Source organism: Chelonoidis abingdonii, chromosome 5, assembly GCF_003597395.2.
Source record: "Chelonoidis abingdonii isolate Lonesome George chromosome 5, CheloAbing_2.0, whole genome shotgun sequence".
NCBI classification, from domain to species: Eukaryota; Metazoa; Chordata; order Testudines; family Testudinidae; genus Chelonoidis; species Chelonoidis abingdonii.
Genome location: NC_133773.1, coordinates 28,418,574 through 28,434,539, shown reverse-complemented (window position 1 = coordinate 28,434,539; position 15,966 = coordinate 28,418,574). Strand labels below are relative to the sequence as shown.

The window sequence follows — 15,966 nt, the reverse complement described above, 5'->3', positions numbered from 1 at the left end:
CTCAGGCTAGTCACCCAAGCTCAGACTCAGGGGTCGTCTGGGCTTGAGAGCTCAAGCTGCCAGCTGAGCGGCAACATCTAAGTTATTTTTAGTACATACTTTGAGCCCCACTAGTGGAAGTCGGTCTACCCAGGCTGGGAAGTGTAGACATACCCTTAGAGACCAGCAGTAGAGCCTAGTACAAGTTTCTTTTCATTCAGTAGTGGGCTGATGAAACCTTACGTTATCTGAACAGCAGGACCTATGATTTGGATGGCAAACCCCTTGCAAGCATTGCATGGCACTGTAAATCAGCGGTGAATGTCTCAAGCATTAAAGCAAGTAAAGGATAGTGGTGAAAAATGAGGGGTCTGCTACTGATGTTTAATTTCTGATATAAGAATGACTATCTACTGAAGTAATGTTGTTATGGAAAACAAGGTGTAGCACTACAAAATATCCGCCAAGGTAACATATGTGTATTCAAAATGACCTACAACCAAGGCTTCATACAATACATTTTATTTAAAACAAGTTGTACATGGACTAAAATGCATGAGGTGAAATCCTAGCCCCATTGAAGTCAATGAGTGTTTTGCCATTGCCACTGCCTTCAGCGGAGTCAGAATTTCATCCAGGGAATGTACAATATCCACAAAATTTCATATATCATCCTTGCTCAATTCTGTTTGCCCACTCATCAGGGTGAGTAATATTTGATGATGTGTAAGCCAAATATCATTAGTTTTTTAACCATCATTATCCTGGTCAGAGGGGGTGAGGAGGTATTCTGCACTAATTTTCATGGCAGTTTTCCAAGGCTGATATTCATGTAATATTTTCATCATCTTTGTTATGATAAATTTTGTACAATCCACTTAATATGGCAGGCATGCAATGGAAGGGCATTGGTAGCTCTTTTAATTTTATGTATCTCTAATGTAAATATGCCATGCCATTTATTTGTGAAATACAGATACTGCAAGAACCTATTGGATGAATGTAATTATATACACTGTCATTGAACAGGATCTGTTGCTGCGATATTTTTGTCTGACTTCCAATAGGTTTACATTTAATAGTACTTATTTCAATCTAATGTATACTTAATATTTAAAATGATACTTGAAAATAAATTATCCCATTTTAAACCGACAAATATATTGAATTCTTATGGTATATGGAGAACAAGGACATCCACTGTTAATTAGAGTAAGCTCTGATTGAGGGAGAGATGTAAGTTAACCACTAACCAACCAGGAGTAGAAGACAGCTTCCCATATGGGCATGTTATTTCAAAACTGTCCGTTATGGGGTTTCTTCCATCTTCCTCTGAAGCATCTGGTACAAGCCAGAATGTTTATTGGGCTAAGTGGCCCACTGATCTGATCCAGTTCGGCAGTTCTCGTGTTCTAATGTTTGTACATTATCATGGACAGTACCCACGCAAGTGCACAAGTGCAATCCATGAGAACATAGTTAGTTTCTAACCTTACATGTAATGTGTCCTTAGCTACATAGAATAGTAACAAGGAATATACCTACCTGAATATAAAGTAATACCTGCAAAATCTGATGGGGTCTGAGCTGTTGATTTTCGCAAAAAAAACAAAACAAAAAACCCACAAACATCCTGTATATACTGTTGTTTTTAATATTTAAAGGGCAAAAGTAATACTACTGTGTGGCAGAAACCCCATATTAGCTTGATATGTCTTTGTGTGCTAGGGTATCTTTGTTTTGTTTTGCTTTTTTGGATTTTGCTTTGAGCTAGCAGATATTGCAGTTAAGTTCTGAGCTGGGTGCTTGAATGCAGCTTATAATTGCCTCGCATCTCTCATTGCTACAGCAACCCATGTTCTGTAGGGCTGTATGTATGTACAAAGGAACCTGTGCTCACATTTTGGATTGCTGTTTTAGAGATGCTGCAGGCATGCAGGAGGCTCTTTGTTTTACACAGGAAGCATGTGGATGGCCACAGTTCACCTTGCTTTGTACCTTCCAGGGGACAAAAACGAACCTTACTCATTTATAATTTGAGTCAGAGAATGGATCAGAATGAAGCCTCAGAAGGACTCATTTCAGCTTCTCGTCAAATATTTGCATCTTTTTTTTCCTAGACAGTTCACTTGTATTATGGAGCAGGAAAGAGAACTTCTTCAAAGAGCCTCACCAGGAGTTCCTGTTTAGTATAAGGGAAGCAATTAAGCCACATAGCTAATTTAAAGCATTGGTGACTAGAAAATAAAACAGATTGTGATCTAGTTTAATCTCTTGGGTTCTCCTTTGAATTAAATGAGAGGAGTCAGTCAAAAGACTGGTTCAGCGCTCAGTCAGAGATCCACAAGACACTATTTATACTCCCCCTGGAAGTTGCATTATATTTGCTAACAGCACGCTTTTTTCACTCTTCCGCTTGGTCCATCATCCCATTTTCACAATACGTTCTCAACTGCTGATATCTTGCCATGGCATCCTGCCAACCTACCAGCCTGCGGTCCTTCAGTTCAGACAGGTCCCACACGTTGAGCCATGCCTCCTACCTGAGGGACAGTGCCATGATTGATGATACAGTCATAATCCCCAGCCACCAGGTAAGACCTTTCTCTTTATCTCACTGATAAATTGCACAATGTGCATTTATTTTAAATATTCAATTTTGGAAATACACCTCTACCCTGATATAACGCTGTCCTTGGGAGCCAAAAGATCTTACCATGTTATAGGTGAAACCGCATTATATCGAACTTGCTTTGATCCACCAGAGTGCACAGCCCCACCCCGCCAGAGCACTGCTTTACTGCGTTACATCAGAATTTGTGTTATATCGGGTCATGTTATATTGGGGTAGAGGTGTGTGAAAAAGAATCCCTGTTTGGATTCTGTTAACTATACGATGTAATATATGCTGTAGTATTAATTGCACCATAAACTTGTCTAATTTGAAACAGTTATTAAAAGAACTTGCTTATTGTATAATGCTAAAGTATATTCTGTATTAACCAGAAATGTGTAAATGCATTTACATTACGTCTTTATAGTGCTTTCCATTGCATCTGATTTTTGAGCAATGTTAATAGGCATGGGGTCAAATGTTCAATTGCTGTAAATGAAATCAATGGAGCTTTGCTGATTTACACCAGCTGAGAATCTAGTCCACTATTCAGAGAGAAGATTTTTGAAGAGACAATCAAGTCATTTAAAGAGGGGTCAATCTGGTCACTCCCAGTATCCCTGGCTCACTGGGCCAGTTACATTTGTGGTTGCTTTGAAAAAGCACAAGATGTTACAATAAGGTGCTTGTAGTACTTTGACGTCATTATTGCTCATTTTTAATTGTTGCCTTTCTTAAAGTGTTAATCATTTTCCTCCCTGCTATACAAAAATAACTCTTACTTATGGTATATTTGGCTCATTGCTTTTAAATATGGAAACACAAATTAATAAGAGTTCTTTCACATGCTCAGGTATCAACTCTGGCCAAGGAAGCTGAAAGGAATTCGTATCGCTTAAGCTGGGGCACTGAAAACTTGGACAATGTGGCGCTTTCTTCAAGCCCTATTCATTCAGGGTGAGTAACCCAATCCACTGATATGTACAAAGAGGGTGAGAGAAACAGAGTGAGAATAACTGAGGTCCCAGCTGCTTGAGCTAATGCTTAACTTGGAGTTGAATAATACTTCATTACAATCTAGTATTTAAAATAAATTGTTATAACCATTCAAATTCAACCAGACAGAAGAATATGATTATGGGCCTGATCCATTGACTTACTGAAGTCAATCTTTCCATTGACTTCAGCAAACATTGCATCAGGTTTTACATGAGGGATTTTGACTGATTACTACTTAAGAATGGCCACACTGTGTCAGACCAAAGGTCCATCTAGCCCAGTATCCTGTCGGCCGACAGTGGCCAATGCAAGGTGCCCCAGAGAGAATACATAATCATCAAGTGATCCATCCCCTGTCACCATTCCCAGCCTTTGGCAAACTATTAATACCCACCCCCCAAAAATGCTTGGTTTTTGTGAAGAGAAAAAGTACATCAGGCCTTTTTTGCTTTCACTAATAATGGAGAGCAAGGCCCTGATCCTGCCACATGGCGAGCACCTCTTGTGAGATCATTTGACATCAGTGGGAGTTAGGGAGCTGAGCAACTTTGAGCCCTCAGCACCTTCCTGTATCAGGCCTTCACTAATGAAATTGCAAAGAAGTGAGAGAAGGGAGGCTAAGTGAACTGTGCAAGTGCTTTTGGAAAGTATAGTAAACTATGCTCCAGAAGAGCAGTATGTAATGAAAGTTGTGAAAAAATTCTGAAAATCACCAGTGCTACAACCAGAATCTTGAGGGACTGTCTCTTCTAATGAAGATTATCTTTCTAATAAATAAAGTGAATAGTGGTTGTTTTGAGTGATGCAAAAATCCAGCACAGTAAGTTATGTTTATTGCTAATCAATGAATGTCCTCCAAGTAACATTCAAATAGCCTTATGAATGTTTTGGTTTACACGTTCCTGACCAGTTGCCTTCAGCTATCCCCACAACTGATTAGTTTTTGTTAGCATTTTTATTAGAACCAGTCTGGTGAAACGTGAACAAGACAGAAACTAAATAAACCACACCTGGCCAAATCAGTGTTTATAAATGTTATCCTGTATAGGCAAAAAAATTGTGGGCTTGTTTGCTTATTTGTAATTTTGGATCAAAAATAAGTAACTCTGAACTTTTATATCTAGAGAATGAGTGTGTCAAGATTTAGATTTTAAATTATTTTGGCAGATAATTCTAACAATTGGTGCCAAATAAATAAAGGTCTTTTTTCCAGAGGAAGTATATTACTTTTCACTACACTACACTTTTACTGTCCAATGATTGCAGATGATAAATTATTTACTTTTTATAACAGTGATTTCATATTCTCTGGGACTTGATCATTTCACACTTTCATTCAAAAATTAATCAGTGATTCCTTAGATCTTTTGTATGACCAAGTCTGAGTCAGACAATTAAATGTAATAGAAGCAACTGCCTCTGTAAAACCATGGGGAAAATAATTATATTTAATAAAAGACAGAGGTAATCTTTGGTATTACTATTCTGTTTTTGATTTATACTGTTAATATGCCAATAAAATATAATACTAAAGGAGCCTTCAAGAACCAAAATCCAGCCCTTGAAAAATGCCCCATGAAAGTGTATTCTTACCTTCCACTGACTTATCAAAAGAATTAACTTCTCTTTTATATGTTAAAGGGACACATAGGAGTAAATCATAGTGTTTAGAAAACACGTGTGCTTAACTGAGTTCTAGTATTAACATCTTATTTTAAAACGGAAGCAAATTTAAAACTCTACTTAACTTTTCTCTCTTAATGCTGTTTGTTTAATTATTGCATTTCACTTGGAACAATGAAAACAAATTTGACATTTACATTATTTTCCCACTACCTGAAGTCATTATTAGGTTTTCTTACGCTGGCTGATTGCTGTATTATATGGCTTGCAAACACCACAGGAAAATGTTTAAATAACCAAAGAAAACTTTTTGTTTGCAATTGGGAAACAAGTGTTATGGAAGCATTGATTGTAGGTTGTTTAAAGCATGGGGCTTTGTCCCAAGACACCACAAAAAGAAAGACAAGACACCAGGAATGTGGTTTAACTTGGCTATAACTTTGTTAAATAACACCCTAGAATTGATCAGGCAATAACTTATCCCATGCAGGTTATTCCTCCTTGGTAATCTGTTCCATGTGAGGGAGGACTGCTGTCAGCCCTCTATTCCCCCCTACACATACACACACTGTTAATGTAGTCTCAAGTGCTGGGACTCCACCACCTTCCTCTCCTATGAGGACTAAGGGGGTGTGGAGAGGCATTCTGTCCTTGCTGTCCTGGACATTAGGAGTCCCAACATCATTCGCACATTCTGCTGTTCTGCTTTTAATTGTGGTTTATCCGGAAACCAGACTTCTATTAACAAGCGCCTGTACTGGCTACCCATCAAATTGTGACAATGTGAAGTTTACAACTTAGCCTACCCACCAGATTACTGGGCTGCAGTGAGGAAGGCAAAAAACCCATCAAATTGCCCAGACCGATTTGGAAATGAGGAAAAGATTCCTTCTGAACTCCCAAAAGATGACTGGCATGCTGCCCACATAGGCCCCAAAACCCCCAACCCCAGGGATGGAGAGCTGTCATTGAGGGTTCAGAATGGTACCCTTTGGCAAGAGGAAGGGCTTATAAGCCCTACATTGTTATACTGCGCCCTTCTGTCTAGCCAGTCAGCCAAAGAGCCCTCCTCCTCAAGATGAGAGGCTGAATGCTCACAACAAGGAGAGGAAAAGGGGATGTGGGGCATCCCTTAAATAGCAAAAAAAAATTTCCCTCCTGGCCCTGATAAAGCATCTCATGACTTAGGGTATGTTCACACTACCTGCTGGATCGGTGGGTAGCGATCAATCTATCAGGGATCAATTTATCGTGTCTTGTCTAGACGCAATAAATTGATCTCCGAACGCACTCCCGATATTAACCCTACATATGAAAGCTGCCACCCCAATAATGTGCAATAATTTAGTCTAGAACATTTCCCAATTATTTTGCAGAGTTGGTATTCTCTTTGTATCTTAATAAACCAGCTTAAAGGGGAAAAATTCTGCCACGTTATAATTTTCCAGCAGGAGGACATCTAACCTCTATTTGAGACAATCAGAGTGCCCTTCTCATTAGGAGACGTGCATGAGATGACATGCTTAGCAAAGTCAAGATTGTTTCAGTGTTAGAGGCTCTTGGATGCTGTAACCGGTGAGAAGGCAAAGACCTATCACTTTGCTGGAAATGCCAGAGAATATAGACTCTTCATTTTTTTTAACTTCCTGTCTATATGGACACAAAGATTTTGGCCAGGTTTATACAGGTCTTTTTAAATAGTTTTAGTCACACAATTTACAGTGAGTATGTAATCTCATTGTGAAAGGGGCATAATGTTTTCATTAGGTTAGAAAGTGAAACACTGAATTTGAAGATCTCTTTCCATTTGCAGTTTTTAGATATTGCTTGACAATAGTACATTTTTGTATCTTTTTCGTCTGTCTATGTGGTTTGTAGTATTGAATGCAACTGGTACAGTTTTAAGACACAGTACATATGCAAAATTGTTACATTGTACTTGTTTTGTTGGGTTTTGGTGACATGCAAGCAACTCCAGCTTTACTCTTCTGAATTATGTGATGACCAGAAATCTTCAAAACAAATGTATATTTAACAGTTAGCTGTTCAATTTAGTTAAATTTATATTGCAAAGAGAGAGGCAATGTGATCAATTGGTTAGAGCATGAGACTGTAGCCAAGAGACCTAGGTTCTATTTCCCACTCTGCTATTAACTTGCCCCTGTGATCCAGGGCAAATTGTCACTTAGGGCTTTTCTATCCAGCGATTTAATGCACTGCAAGCCAGGATGTGAATCTACAGCGCAAAAGCTGACCATGTGGACCCTGCTACAGTGCACTAAAAATTCCCTAGTGCACTTCGGTCTATTCCCATTTCAAATAGCAGTGTGGCAAAGCACATTATAGAACTTTCAGGATGCGGTAGCAAGCTCTACATGGCCAGATAGTATATGGCAAGTTAGTGCACAGTAGATTCACACCCAGACTTGCCACACATTGAATGACTGTGCAGACAAGCCCTTAACCCCTTCATGTTTCAGTTCCCTCTCCTGTTAAAATGGAGATGATAATGCTTATGTTTTATATGTATAAAAAGGAGATCCTCAGATGAAATGCGTTGCATACGTAAGCCCTATGTGTTATTTTTATTATTACATATACACTTACATTTAGTGAATAGACATTATGGAAATAGAAGTCTGATTGGTTAATAGACAATCCAAATGGATGTGTATTTAGCAAAGCTAAACAGTTGGGGTTGTGTTAGTGAGTTTACCCTCCTGAAAATCATTACTTCCATCAGTGGGTCTAAAAAACAGTAGAGAATCAGCAGCTGAAATTGACAAATAATTAAAAGTTATCATTCTTAGCTGCCTGTCTGCAAAAAAGGAGATTGGATCATTGCTAACAAGGTAAACAAAATAAATTTAAAGTGTTGTATTTTGGATCCCTTACATTATTTTCCCTACTGTGACATTTGCTTCCTGGATAGTTGTGAAAACAGGACCTGGCAGGTAGCAGCTGAGAGTCTTTTTCAAATGTACAAAATTAAATCATATCAGAATACACTGATGTCTTTAACAGGTTATTTAAAACAAAACTCAGGTGTGTTTCATTATGGGCAAAGGTCTCCTGATATCAAAAGAAGTAAATGATACTGGAGACATCCAGAATAAGAAAGTGATGTCAGAAAAGAACATAATTGACCATATAATGTATTATTGGGAACATAAATGGTTAGAAGAAGAAGAATAAAAAGTTTAAACTGAATCGCTCTGGAGAGGGAATGAAAGGAGGACCAGAAACTTGCTAAACTGGGGTAAGCTGGAGGTTATAAGATTGTTGATAGGAGACTTGAGAAGAGAGGGTTGAGATGGAATCTTAGCTCTTATGGAATTTGATGTCATCAGAATCTCTTGATGAAATTACTTGAGACACGTAGATACAGAGTTACTCGTATTATGCTGTGAACCCAGTTTTTTCAAATTTGAACACCTGAACTAGGGAGCACAGTCCCTTATTTGAGTTTCAGATAAGTAGTCAGGACTCCAAATGCCCAATTTAGGTACGTGAGTGCTAACCTGAGCACTCCAATTCAGAACTGGGATTAAGACACACATGTAGAGAGAATCTGATGACATCCTAAATCATTCTAATTTTGCCATTGTAGTAACCCATGATGTTTGTTTATGCTTATATCCAACGCTCACTTTTATCCTCTGATATATACTGTGTGTGTGTGTATGTATGTATATGTGTGTGTATATATGTGTATATGTATATATATACACACACACACAAAGTTACATATTTAAGTGAAAAACCTCTTCTGTTTTCTTCTTATATTTCACTTAATCCGTCCTTTTTTTTTATGCTGAGTGATCTATTCTGTTGCAGCCGCTCCTCTCCATGCCTTGATCATGACAACAGCAGGTGAACGTCTGTCTGCATTCTTCTGTTAATATGTGGCTCCCTCCTCCCTTTTCATCCTTCTCCTTATTTACCTTACTTCAGGATGCTTTAGTGTGTTTGTCCACCCACTCTCAGGATGGCAGTTAAACAGAGCCCTATTTTTCAATGTGTCCCTTTTCTCCCAACTGTGTTACTCCCCTTTCATCAGAAAAATGCTTAATACGAAAAGGGTAAAATTGGTCCTATGTTCTTAATTCTGTTTGATTTTATTGATTTAACTTGAATCCTTCATGTTGGTGCCAAGTGCTGCACTATGTGACTATGATTATTTTTTTGCTGAGCCACTGATGTGCTCGGTGCTGCACAGAGCATAGCAAATGATGCAATCTCAGCCTGAAGGAGATTGTAATCGATTAACACACTGAGGTCTGATACATTCATTGGAGATATGTTCCCTTCATTTTTTAAAAACATCACTGTTATGGCAGTTGAAAGATACTTTTAAATTCTCAGACGAATAAAATTATTAGGAAAGTAACGATTCTCAACGTCATTTTTAAAGGCTGCACACCAACAGTCCTGCTCTTTGTTTAGCATAATACAAGTATTCTCATCAGTGAAGGGTACATTACTGTAGGCAAATTACAATTGTTTCCAGATGCCTTGCAGCTAAAGTCATGTTTTTTGTTCTCCCACAATGTATTTCTCCCCACCCCCATACTACATATAGCTCAGTTTTGGCCTAATTCAGCACTCGTTGAAGAAACTGAAAAGTCTCCCATTAACTTCAGAAGGCATTGGGGATCAAGGCCTTGATTCTTAGTATCTTTGAACGCAAACTTTGCATCAGTTTTCCTCTCCAGCTGTAAACTTGAGAATTGCTGAAGCAGCCTGATTATACTATTTGTTTCTACTTTTTTCACACTCTGACTAACTCTGAATGCTGCTATCTCCTTGTTTCCTTGTTTCTCATATTAATTAAGTTGACTTAAGATTTCTTAAGTGTATCTATGGTGGATATAGTTCAGTGATGACTGTTATCATTGTTTTCTGCTATATGATGAGACGCATGTGCCTTACTAACTCAATTGAATAATCATTTCTGAACTGACGATATAATAAGGGTGTATTGCTTTTGCATTTTCCGTTTTTATGTTCATTTTAACATTAACCACAGCCTGTTTTAGAAAGACTCTTCATGGAGCTGTGTTTGCATGGCTGTTCAAATGGTTCTACAGACGGAGATGTGCAGCAGAGTCCCAACAAACTGGTATTCATTGCTATCTGAAGAGACTCACTCTTAGCAACGCAGTTTACAAAACAATGATACTTAGCAAAGCCCCCAAATAATGTCTTCTCTTCCCCTAAATAGGCCTATCCATTCTGTATTTCCTTGTTTATTTCTCTGCTGTATTTTTAAGTGGACACAGAAATAGTTAGCTTACATATTATTGTCATACCAAGAAAATCAGACCAGGAAATAACTTAGGGGTTGTTTACATGAACATTTAATTTGCAGCAAGCTGGGCTGTAAATCTACCCCACACTAGTCTACCATGCAGACCGTGCTGATGCACACTAATGGTTCCTTAGTGTGTTTTGTCCTACCCTGCTTTGAAATTGTTAGTGCATGTCAGCAGGGTCCACATGGGTAGTTCTTGTGCAGCAGGCTAGTGCAGGGCAGATTCACCCCCGAGCTTGCTGCAAACTAAATGTTCCTGTAGATAAGCCCTTAGTGTCACAGCAGAAAGTTCACAATACAAAGATTTCTTGGAACTGCATGTCCGCTCTTCATGTTCCCAAGGTAGATAAGTTGAACACCATACATTTTATATGATTCTTGCAAATGAGACTATATATATTAAAAAAAAAAAAACAAGCTCACAAAAGTTTGTTCTGTTTTGTGTGGAAAGCTTTGGAGATATCTTGTAAGAGTAATGGACTTAACCAAAATTACTGCTCTTCCTCTGCTTCCTTCCACCCCAGATATAGTTGAATTTCAGTGGGGTGATATGTATATGGTTGTGAATTGCTGAAGGATCCTTTGAAATGAACGGCCTTATATAATTGGTAACTCTTCCTTATACCATGTTTAACATTTACATCAATATGTAGACATTAGATTATAAAATTTTGGTCTACATTTATACTCACATAATTTTGTACGCATAGACAATTATTTGTGTATTTTTTAAGAACGATTTGTAGGCAAGGGACAGAATTTACGTGCAGAAATCCTATTAGTCCCAAAGAATTTTGTGTATGTAAATTCTGTCACATTTGCATGAGTGATAGTGTTTGAAAATAGTGCGTGCAAAGTTGCGTGCACAAAGATGGAAAGCAGCTTTAGGGAATATGGCCCATAAAGCTTGAATGCTATATTTACGCAATACTGTGACCTACCTCCATGAAGTACATAAAATTACCCTTATGACTTTCATGCACCTCACATATCAACTCCTCACAAATATAGTTCCAGTCAGTTAGGACCTACATATTGGACAAAATTTAGCAGTTAAACCCCCATGTAAGTGAGGGCAACTTCACTGATGTCAGTGGGCTGAATTTGATCCATTAAGTAGAGTGAACATTGGCTGGTCTCACCTGTAACCGTTCTTGCCGGAACAGTATGTCTTAGCCTCCTCCCATGGAATACCCAACCTACATCATATTTCCTGAAATGTATTTGCTTTTCTTCCTTTTAATTGCTTTTCATCTTCCAATACCTACTACAAATCCCCCTAAAAAGGAGAATTTCACTATCTTGCCCTGAAATTTCCTTTTCACTCTGATTTGGGCCATAATAAGCACTTGACATTTGCTTGCAAGCATGACTAACCCTAAACTCTAGGAAGCACAACATAGTAACTGCGCTGGTTGATTCAGTCCTGCAAGACTACACAAACTTTAGGATCATATCCTACCTTTGCTAAGCTTCGTTTCCATCTTTTGTCTTTAAAACTTTGCCAGAAAATGAAACATATTAAGAAGTTGTCCATCCCAACCTCCAGGAGTTTACCTTCTTGCTAGTGCAGTCACCCTTAACACATGTATATTTTGACTTCATTGCTTTAACTTCTGAATTGCTGTCATCTTGAATCAGGACCCAGTTAAAGTTTAAATAGAACATTGTTCTAATAAACCAAATACACCTACTCACACTTAAGAAGTACATTTCTCTGAGATGTATTTATTAAAGGAGGGACCTTTAAATCATGTTGTGTGACAGAATTCTTCAGGTATACATAAAGGTGTAAAACTAGAAAAGATTCATCTAGCCCATTGTTGTTTCGATACAGGTATGTGTTTTGTGTACTCTAGTTTTAATGGCTCAAAAGAAGGCATTCCCATCACTTACTGGAGAGAGATCTTTCTGAAAGAGTCTTCACGGTTAGAAGTTTCGCTTATATTTGTATTAACTTGACACCATTCAGTTTCATCCAATTGTCCCAACTATACCCTCCAATTCCATCCTAATATCTCTCCTTTACTATTTTTACACACTTAAAATGACTATAGATGTCTATCATATCTCCCATATTCATCAGTTTCTGTAAATTAGTTTTGTTCTTTTGACCTTTCCCCATAAATCAGTCTCTCCAGATATTCTCCAATTTCCCTTTTTCAACATATCTATGATAGTGAATAGACATGGGCCCCAGCCATGAAATTCAGGTTGGGATATGAATTTTGACCCAACTCCTTTCAAGTTTTGTAAGCTTGGAGTTGGGGTACCATTGTGCAAAGAGAGAGAGAGTGATTACAAAATGTGGATCTTATGTTTGATCCAGATTTTGATAGCACTGCCCACTTCAAAACTTAGGACTCTAGTCCATGTCTAGTACTAGGTGTCCAGAACTGTGCTAATATTTTAGGTATGATCTCACTGGAATCACACAGAAAGGAACTATAAACTCTCTAGATTGTGAAATGATACATTCATATGTCTAAAATTGCAAAGGCTTTTTATTTTACTGCTATAACAAATAGCAAAGTCATACCTAGTTAGCAGTTCTCTATTACTCAGAGTTCTCATTTGATGTACAGTATTCCAGGTTCTTCCTTCCTACTCAATATCAGTTTCAGATTACTTTTCACCTGATACATTGATCATTAGCTTTTATCTAATGTTGTTATTTCCTGCTCATAATCTTAACCCTTATTTTATTCTTATGTCTTCACTGATGTTTGAATCACCTCCCAATCTAGAATAATCTATGAATGTAAATATATGCTGTTTTCTCATCCTCTTGATCATTAATAAAATATTAAATTAAGCGCCATCCCTGCAGCATCCTCCTCCAACTCAGTACATTGCTGCTGATCATTAACGTTTGTTCACAGTCCCTCAGAAAATGTTTAGTCGGTATGACACCGCTTGACTTTTTATGTAAAAGTTTCTGAATCAGAACATTGAACACAGTAAAATCTGTTACTTTACAGTTTCATCCACTAGTTAGTAATTAGGTTTTTAAAAGCAATTAATTTTCTGTCATGATTTGTTTTTATTCAACCCCCTTGCCTTTGTTTTTACGAAACCCCATAATTGCTTCTGACTATTATACTCTAGGAGGTTACTGGGTTTTCTTCCTGTTAATATATTTTTTCCATTATTATACTCAGGATAGAGGTTAGCCTTATTGGATATAATAATCAGGGTTGCTTATTTTATTCCCATTTTTAGAAGACCGATATGGCAATTGATTTTTAATATACATCTGCTGCCTCCTTGATTCGCTAGGATTTTTTTTTCAAAATTATTTACCAGTGATTGAATAAATTCATGGTTTCATGACTTTAAATCTCTTAAGCCATATAGGGTGAAACCCTAGTCCTACTGAAATCAATAGAAGTATCATCCACACTTGCTGATTTGCATATATTCCACTTACTATGTATTCTTGGACCTGTGTTTTAGGCCTGATCCTTCATCATTGAAATCAGTGGAATGGGTGTCATCAACTTCAGTGAAAGCAGGATTAAGCATTTTATTAATGTATTAACAAAATCATCCTTACTTCTGAATTGTCAGTGTCCCTAGTCTGCTGGACCTTTTGTACTCTCCTTATCTTTATATTCTCTCTCAAATGTGCCTTTCTTGGCCTGTTTTTTCTGTTTTTGAGGGTAATCACTGGCCTTACTAATAAATATTTGGGATCTTCCTCTTGCTTATTCCAGCTGCTATATACCTTAAATAAACTGAAGATTGACAAGTTAGTTTGGTTCATGCCTTAGTGTCTTTGGCTGAGAAGGGCTGAAGTTAAATAACTAGCACTTTGCACCTGTGACACTCATTAGAGACACAGACCATACTAGAATTGTAAGTTGACCTGCAGTAGATCTTTAATGTTCCAGTGGGTGGAACACAGGAGCTGCTACTATGTTACTTGTGAACATGCTGCAAAATTCCAGTATAAATAAGAATGCTCAAAAACAGAGATATTTGTCCTATTTCTAACGTCACTTTTACACTACTGATCTGATGTCTAAACGGATATCCTCTTCCAGGGTTACTTCATAGGTATACAGGCTGTCTGTTTCATGGGAAAGCATCATTGTTTCAGTTCACTTCCCATTTTTAGCTTATCTGAAAACTTTCACTCCTTAGAAAGCTTAACTTAAAAAGAAAGTACCAGCTGTGAAAATAGAGTTCAGTATTGCTATTATAGCAGGGATTCCTTGATTGAGTCCTAAGCCATACTCATTATTAGGGATGGTTGAATTACTATTTATGGATATTATCTGTTTATTTGTATTTCAGTAGCAGCCCCAGTGTGCTCAGCAATGTTGACACACAATGTGAGATGAATTGCTTAGCTTCTAAGGAAAATACTTTCATTGAGAATAAAATATTCCCTGAATGAAATGGAAAAAATTGTTGACTCCATTATGGTTTAGTATTAGTCGACCATCTTGAGCACTTTCATAGATTCATAGACTCTAGGATTGGAAGGGACCTCGAGAGGTCATCGAATCCAGTCCCCTGCCCTCATGGCAGGACCAAATACTATCTAGACCATCCCTGATAGACATTTAATCTAACCCCTACCTTAATAATATCTCCGGATGGAGATTCCACAACCTCCAGGCAATTTTATACCAGTGTTAACTACCCTGACATTAGGAACTTGTTCCTAATGTCCACCTAAACTCCTTGCGCAAGTTTAGCCCATTCTTCTGGTCTATCCTTGAGGCTAAGGGGGAACAAGTTTCTCCCCATCCTGAGACACTCTTAGATACCTTGGAAACTGCTGTCATGTCCCTCTAAGATCTTCGCTCTTCCAGACTAAATAAACCCAATTCATTCAGTCCTTCTCATAGGTCATGTTCTCAAGACCTTATCATTCTCTGATTGCTCTTCTTACTGGACCCCTCCAATTTCTCCACATCTTCTCTGAAATGCGGTGCCCAGATAACTGGACACAGTACCCAGTGACGCCCTAACCAGCGCAGTAGTAGAGGGAAGAATGACTTCCGTGTCTTCGGTTTACAACACAGCAGTTAATGCACCCAGAATCACGTTTGCTTTTTTTGCAAACAGTATCACACTGTGACTCATAATTTAGCTTGTAGTCCACTATGACACCCATAGATCTCTTTCCTGCCGTAACTGCCTTCCTAGACAGTCTCTTCACCATTCGTGTATGGTTGAAACGTCCTTCTAAGTGGAGCACTTTTGCATTCTTATTGAAACTTCATCCGGTTTACGCCTCAGACCATTTCTTCCATTTATACAATCATTTTGAATTTGCCCAGTCCTCCAAAGCAGCAATCCCCTCCCATTTAGTATCGTCTGCCAAACTTTAAAATAAGTGACTCCTTGCCAAACATCTTAACGTCGTGATGCAGAAATCTGACCAGAGCGCGTCCCAAAACAGACCTACGAAGAACCACCGCTT

General features: G+C 38.1%; 1 protein-coding gene across 23 annotated transcripts in view; it reads left to right on the top strand.

Moving 5' to 3' along the window:
- ANK2 (ankyrin 2) overlaps positions 1-15,966 on the top strand; it is a 638,506-nt gene that overhangs the window by 553,632 nt on the left and 68,908 nt on the right. For 16 of the 23 annotated variants that reach the window (XM_075066188.1, XM_075066173.1, XM_075066180.1 and 13 more), the window contains 2 exons: positions 2,471-2,573; positions 3,447-3,550. In XM_075066188.1, coding sequence (XP_074922289.1) covers positions 2,471-2,573; positions 3,447-3,550 — 207 coding nt within the window. Of the gene's footprint in view, positions 1-2,470; positions 2,574-3,446; positions 3,551-8,025; positions 8,068-9,052; positions 9,089-15,966 lie in introns of all 23 variants that reach the window. The other 7 variants (XM_075066172.1, XM_075066174.1, XM_075066175.1 and 4 more) reach the window with 2 other exon arrangements.